This window comes from Gopherus flavomarginatus, chromosome 2, assembly GCF_025201925.1.
Source record: "Gopherus flavomarginatus isolate rGopFla2 chromosome 2, rGopFla2.mat.asm, whole genome shotgun sequence".
NCBI lineage: Eukaryota > Metazoa > Chordata > Testudines > Testudinidae > Gopherus > Gopherus flavomarginatus.
This window is the reverse complement of record NC_066618.1, coordinates 154,036,167-154,043,570: the sequence shown is the minus strand read 5'-3', so window position 1 is coordinate 154,043,570 and position 7,404 is coordinate 154,036,167. Positions and strand designations below refer to the sequence as shown.

Below are 7,404 nucleotides of genomic sequence, written 5' to 3'. Positions count from 1 at the left end.
CCCGAGCCCTTTAAATCCCAGCCCCAGCCCATCCGCTGGAGCTGCGGCCAGGATTCAAAGGGCTCTGGGCAGCCCGCAGCCGCAGGGAGCCCTGAGCCCTTTAAATCTCAGCAGTGGCCGGGATTCAAAGGACTCTGGGCTGCACGCAGCCGCGGGCAGCCCAGAGCCCTATGAATCCCGGCCGCAGCTGGGATTTAAAGGGCTCTGGGCTCCCCGCAGCTGTGGGCAGCTCAGAGCCTTTTGAATCCCGGCAGCGGCTGAGATTTAAAGGACTCTGGGCTCCCAGCTGCGGGCCACACAGTGAGCCTCCGTGGGCCGCATGTTGTGCAGGCCTGCTCTAAAGCATACCGATGAGCTAATACAACAGGGTACCACAAAGCATCTGTGCCATGAAGCGAACTCGTGAGCTACTGCATTGGTGCAACACAAAACTTGCTACACAAAGGATCTGTGCTATCGAGCAAACTGGTGAGCTAATAAAATAGTGCACCACAAAGGATCCTTGCTATAAAGCATCCTGATAAATTCATATCTGAGGGCAACAAAACTGTGCAACACACCTGAGATACAGGCACGCGGCAAACCCGGAGCCCTGCCCCTGTTACCTGTATTTTGCTGGAGTGTCGGGATTTCTAGTGCTTCCTGCTTTATTTTCTCAGGGGTGATTAGCTTCTCTTTCTGCATTTTCTTCTTCTCAGCAGCTGCTTTTTTGGCTTCTAGCTGCCTTTGCCTGCAAGACTTGGCAGGCTCAGGCAGCTTCCTGACCTCCCTGGGGAAGGAGGTGAGCACCTGAATGGCCCCACTGCCCATCTTTGCGTTCTGATTCTCCTCGCTGCCAAACTCATCCGTGGTGGACATTTTATACAGTGGAAGGACGTGCAGCTGCTCATCCTCAGGAATCTTTCCAATGCTCCGATTGTCCTCCTTCGTTAAGGTACACACCTGGGGTGGACAGGGGAGAGGCAGCAATTAACCAATGGCCAGGAAACTGAAAGCCCCATTCAAACTGTTAATAACATATGCCCTGAAAGCATCTCTGTTCAGGAAGGGCACTTAAATACATGCAGAAGCTGACTGTGGGACAGAAGTACACGGTTAAAATTAAGCACAGGCTTAAGTGCTTTCCTGAATTGGGGTTACCGTGGTGATAATTCACACCCATGATAAACGGCACTTCTCATCGCAAAGTATCCGAGACACTTTACAATCCATATGTAAAGAAGTATCACTCTGCCCGCCACTGAAATGCAGCCACCCCTAGGACGAAGCAAGGCCGCTGTTTAACAGCGCACAGCACCACTGCAACAACAGATATGCTGCGAATAATACTACCTACCCACTGAAATGGCAGGGAGGATTTATACGGATAATGTGGCAGATCTAGTAGCCTCACCTGCTTTCACTTAGCCTCAGTGCCTTATTTGTGCAAACAATTTACTCCTGTCCATGGAAATTACGTCCGCTGCTTCCCCCACCTAGAGCTTTTTTATACTGAAATAAACACACCAAGCCCCCTTCACTTTAGGTATTTACACACATTATTGAAATTAGCCTCACATTCTTCCCCTTGGGGACGGGTAGGGAAGTACTTATCACCCTTACCCCCCCAGCAAAATGTAGCACAGCGGCTTTCTGAGCTCACGCAGGATGAAAATAATCCTTATGCAGAGTGTCAACCCAAAATCAACCATGTGGGCTGTGGATGTAGAGAAAGAACTGACAGGGATTTGTAGGGGATCTTAATGCATGACAGTCTCTGTTAGCAAGAGTTAGGCTAACTGTAACCCTAATTGCTTATTATTGTCTGTAACAAAAGTATAAATGCTTGCTGTAATTGTTTACTGGTTGAGAGACCTGTCTAGGAAGGGGAGACCCTATGTCCTAGTGCACTCTCTCCCTGCTGTAGCTGCTAAACAGAATAAAGTATCTGACTCTGCTGCACCCAACCAAAAAGTGAGAACTAAGTTTTTCTCCAACAGGGCCTTCTGTAGAGGAATGACTATCACCCACAGTGAGTCAGAGCACTGAGGAACAGCACCCAGCAGTGAGCCTTCCCAGAAACCTCGCTCCAACCACTACACGACACTGCCTCCCAGAAAACTCTGCCAGATTTGTCAGGCATGGGCTCAAGAGGATCCCACGTATTTTGGTGCTGCTGCTGGTGATGACAGCAAATTAATATCAGTAATTAGCACTTGTCATTAATCTAGCCCTGGCATTTTCACAGCACTGTACAGAGATTAACTCATGAATCGCAAGGCTTTGATGTCCCTTCTGCGTTCTCAGGCAATTACAGGGAGAGATTTGAGTGAAAGCTGATATTTTGTCTTGCAATAACTGGGTATTGTACTCAGTGTGTGTGTGTTGGGGTGCAGGGGAAGGGTGTCATAATTAAGTATGTAGCCTCTCAGATCTTTCAGCTGTGGATCACAGAACCCTTGACAAGCAGAGATCATTCCTTCTCCAGAAAGGGAATTTCTAATTAAATCAAAACTCAAAAGCGCCGCTATTGAAATCAAGCTCTCTGAAAAGAGAGGAGGGAATACAAATATTGTCTGTTAGCAGATGGCAGCACTTTGTATATGCTGCCTAGCTACGTCCGAGCTGTGCTCGAGGCAGCTCAAGAGGGGTGCAGCCAAGGTGAGTAACCGGTATCTCCTCCCCCACTGCAAGGAGCAGCTAGCACACGCAGACCTGCTTCAGAACATGCCCTGAGTTTGAGACGTGGGGCCAGACCCTCAGCTGATGCAAACCAACACAGCTCTGTGGACTTCAGTGAAGCTACATCGATTTCTACTGGCTAAAAATCTAGCCAGTGGCCCCTTGCCAGGTGAGGGGAAGCAGCCTTATCCACAGCCTGACTTTGTCCCCAGTTGCTGGATCCCAAACCAGCCCAGGTTCAGGGGAATCAAATGTTTCTGCCTGAGGGACAGATAGGGGCTCTCAATCCATCTGCATCTCTCACTCATACACACACATAACCAGCCTAGTGTAAATGGCACTCACTAACACCACCTGTCTTACATAGCATTTTTCATCAGCGGCTCTCAAAGCACTTTACAAAGGAGGTCAGCCCCACCATCCCCAATTGGCACAGAACGGGGAAGTGACTTGCCTAGCAGCAGCCTGGGATGAGAACCCAGGTCTCCGGAGGACCAAGCTAGTGCTCATTCCATTAGGCTACAGTGCCTCCCCTGATTATTCCTTAGCAGCCCCACTGGAAATGTCTGAGTGCACCATGGAGACCGACTGAACCCCCACCTCAAGGTGGGCCTTGCAGAGCAAAAGAGGGATGGTAGGGAGGGGTGTTGTCACGCTGCATCCATCCTGCAAACCAGGCACCTTTAACCCAAGTTGACCTTGCAAGAGAAGGGTGCTCTCCCCACCCTCTTTCTTTAAGCCGAGAATGAAAATGCCTCCTTACCACCGTGCATCCATTGTAGAGGTTATGCTGATCCTTGTGAGCATGCGCACAGAAGTCCATACATGCGGTCACCCCAGAGAATGGCCTTCCTTCTTTCAGACCAAGCCGGCAGTCTATTGCGATATCCTCATTTGTAACCTAGCCCAAGGGAAATGAGACAGCTCCTGTTACTCCACTGCCACATGAAAATCTGCCCGTATCGGAGGTACCTGTTACTGAGCAAAGCCACCTCAGTAACATGCTGGAGTCAGGGGCCTGGGAAGAGACTTGTGACACTCCAGACAACTGCTGGAGCCTCCATTGGCACTAGCAACCCACAAGCTGAGAGCTGCTGCTGTAGGCCTTAGGTCAGCAAAACACTTTGGGTCCCAATTCACAGCTAGACTGAGGCCCTTTCACACTGCTCTGGCTGTACTCTAAAGGGATTAGCTGTCATCTACACTCATTGGGTACATCTACGCTGCACACTGAGCCTAGGCGCTGATTCAGATTTGAGCCCATGCCTTCCTTTCCGTCCACACACAAATCAGCCTGATTTGGCCAGCAGGTGCTCAGGGCCCCACCAGGGAGGCGGGTCAGAGCCTGAATCCTGTCAAGACTTGGGTGCAAGCTCTGTCGTTCTGCGGTGTGGACGCAGCTTCAGTCGCAGCCGTGAGTCAGAAGGGCTGCATGACCCAGTACGGATAGGCTAGCACGGCGTGGGTGCAGCAACTGCAAACCCAGGGTTACAATGCAGTGTAGACAGACCCTGGAAGGCCAGAGTGGTGCAAAGCAGCTTTAGTGTGAATGAGAATTAGACCTTAAGCATGTGTGCATTTTTAAGCAGGTGAATGCTTAAGAGCTTTGCTGGATCAGGGCCTTCCATTATCACAGAAAAGCCCATTGGGATAAATGTGGGACCCTGGTACATCAGGTTTGTTGGGGCACCACCTCTGCCAATTTCAATTTATTTACACAGACATTACAGCTGTTTTGGGGGCTTCCTGAGTTTAGGGCTCTGGTACAACTGTCCCCCACATTCCCCGTCTGTCTACAGCCTTGATTACAGATCCAAATCTTTCTGGGGAGCGATGCACTGAACACACACACACACACTGTATGTAAAAAAACACACACAAAGGGCTCAGTCATGACTGACTCCAGATTGGCTGTGATAGGGGCGGTGGAGGGTAGGCAGGGATCACATGGCTGACCGTGTCCCAGATGCTAGACTCTGAGCTCAGTGCCATCAGCGTAAATCCAAAGCCAGAGGGGTGAGCCTGCTCCTGTCTGGACGTAACCCCTGCCCTGTGCATCTCTCCAGTCATCACCCCCAAGCAACAACCCTCCTCTTCTCTGCCTTAGAGCCTCAGCAGAGCCCAGGCTATATATGCTTCCCCAGCCGTGTTGTGGACACTCATCCTGGGGTGCATTTTCTCCAAGCTGCTGCCAAACATCCTCCTTGGAAACAGAACCCGTGTCACTCATGATCCAAGCATCCTGCCTCCTGGCTTCTGCCACTAAAAACGCTCAGCCTGCGCCAGTCCTGATGGGGCTGGGTGGTGCTAACACGGGGGCGGAGCACAATCTAAGCGCACCTCTAAGTCATTTACAGCATGAACATCTGGCCAGATGCTATCACTTTATACTCAGGGGATGGTCTTTGGCCTGCCAGGTGCTGAGCTCCTTGAGTGCCCACCGATTTCAGCTAAATTGGGGGATGCATAGCACCTTGCAGGACTGACCCTTTCTTCCACGCTGGCATAATAAAACCCCACCACTTTTTGGCAGCCTAAGGACTGAATGGATGACGGAGAGTGCTAGAGATGGGGGGATCTCCCCCAGGGGAAGCCCACCCTGTGGAAAAACAGAGGAGTTTGGGGCTGTCAGCCTAGCACCATCTGCCAGCACTAGAATCCCTTTAGCTAATCAAGGAAAGCAGCAAATATCTAGCAGCCCTGACGGCTTCACTCTGCTGGCATGTCACCCACTCAGCATTACAGGGCTGTCTGTGCAATATGTCACAGGGGTGCCCCTCTGAGCTGTATCACCAGGGACATGTGCCCACAACCTCCATGGGTTTGCATCAGGCAAAATTAGCTCTGCGCTGCTAGAGAATTGCTGGGGGAAATTCAAATGCCCAGTGCTGTATCAGTCAATGACAGGACAGCTGCTTGACACCCCCTCCCACACCTCCTACAGTTAGCTCCAGCTGGGACTGTGGCCGTATCAGGGCAGTTGTGCTGGTGGGATCTTCATCCAAGCAGACACTGAGCAGCCCTAAACTAAGGGTCTGTAATGCCAATACCAGAGGGGGGAGGAAGAGCAGTTTTATTTGGTACCTGATTTTGATAGGCCTGCGGCGCAAGCCTCCTATAAAGTGGAGCGACTTCAGTAGCCAAGTCCTGGAAGCTGTTTCTGAGCACTTCCTCCTGGAAAAGGGAATAAAGAGAGAGCATTTATTCTCCAGCGTCTCATCCAGATCACAGTCTGGGTGGGGCAAGGTGTGTACACCTCAGCCCAAGGGGGACATGGCTCTCGAGAGGAGAATGCATTTGTGAGCTACACAGGTCACAGGTCTTTAGGCCAGAAGGAACCATTGTGCTCACATAGTCTGGTTTCCTGCTAGCACAGGCCAGAGAACCTCACTCAGGGATTCCTGCACCAATCCCAGCACTTGTGGCTGAGCTAGAACGTCCCTTACAGAAAGTGACACCCAACAGATTCCACGTGACAGGGAATCCACCACGTCTCTTGGGGTCTGTCCCATTGGCCAATTCCCTTCACTGTCAAAAATACGCATCTATATTTAGTTTGAATTTTGCTGACTTCAGCTTCCAGCTACTGGATCTTGTTCTGCCTTTGCTTCCTAGATTAAAGAGACCCTCGAGTCTCAGATAACTTCTCCCTGAGTCGGTAACTATATGGCCTGGTTTGGGTCATCCCAACTGAGTCGCTGTGAAAGCTTTATACCACGTGGCATCACCACATACTCTGGAGATCCCCAGGGTGAAATCCTGGCTCCATCGCCAACAATGATAATTTTACCATTGATTTCGCTGGGGCCAGGATTTCACCCTATGTGTTTAACAGAAAGGCTATTTCAGAAATGCTTTAGTGAGATGACGTTTTGTATCCTTTCATCTGTAAAGCCAGGATCTACTGATAAAGAGCCTCCCCTCCAGCACCTTTCCCTGTTTGAGTTAACAGAGGCAGGTAGAGGGGGCTCACTGACCTCTTTGGGATTGTCCCCCACCAGTCGGAACTTCCGGGGAGTTTTGCTTCGGGCGTACTTGCATCCATTGAAATACATGCTCCAAGAGCAGCCGAAGGAGAAAGAAGCACCACAGGTGTTGGGGTCCTTGCCCTGACATGCACAGGTCCGACTAGAAGAGAAAAGCAAGGAGGAATTTCACTCACCAGGGATGCCAGCTCTGTTCCGGCCAACGGAGTGCCCAGTAGACGCTGCGGCGGGAATTCCAGGAGGCAGAATGCACTGACCCCAGTTGGAATCTGGCTCTAGGCGAGGTAGCGCCCGGGTGAGTCTTTACAACATGCAACACACAACAATCTGTAACAGGGTGAGCCCAAGAGCTGAGCACCTCTCATTAGTTTCCCTTTGCACAGGGGGCTGATGCAGTCGTTTCCGTGCAGGAGTCTGCAGCTCCTAAATTCCAGCCTCAGAAAGCTCGAAGTCAAATGTAGTCTATGTTTCTGCTGCGGCGGGCTGGTGGGATTCTCAGTGGATGTACACGAGCCAGCATGCTAAAAAGCTAGCCACCTGACCACACACCTAGGATCTCGGTCAGGCTTGTACTCAGGTGGCTAGTCCAAGCCGCTCTCTTTTTAGCTGTGCTGCTCTTTTTAGCACACTAGCTCCATCAAAGCTCACACATGCATGTCTACCTGAGCTAGGAATGATATCTCCCAGCTGCAGGGCAGACATCGCCTTAGCTAAAACAGATTTGGGCTCGAAACTCCCCTTGGTTTCCATCCGAAAA

General features: G+C 50.9%; 1 protein-coding gene across 1 annotated transcript in view; it reads right to left on the bottom strand.

Moving 5' to 3' along the window:
• The window catches only part of TET3 (tet methylcytosine dioxygenase 3), a 163,559-nt gene that overhangs the window by 11,761 nt on the left and 144,394 nt on the right, over positions 1 to 7,404 (bottom strand). Inside the window, exons 7-10 of the mRNA XM_050939813.1 lie at positions 6,639 to 6,789; positions 5,746 to 5,835; positions 3,425 to 3,562; positions 606 to 942 (exon numbers count right to left, since the gene is read on the bottom strand). Coding sequence (XP_050795770.1) covers positions 606 to 942; positions 3,425 to 3,562; positions 5,746 to 5,835; positions 6,639 to 6,789 — 716 coding nt within the window. The remainder of the gene's footprint in view (positions 1 to 605; positions 943 to 3,424; positions 3,563 to 5,745; positions 5,836 to 6,638; positions 6,790 to 7,404) is intronic.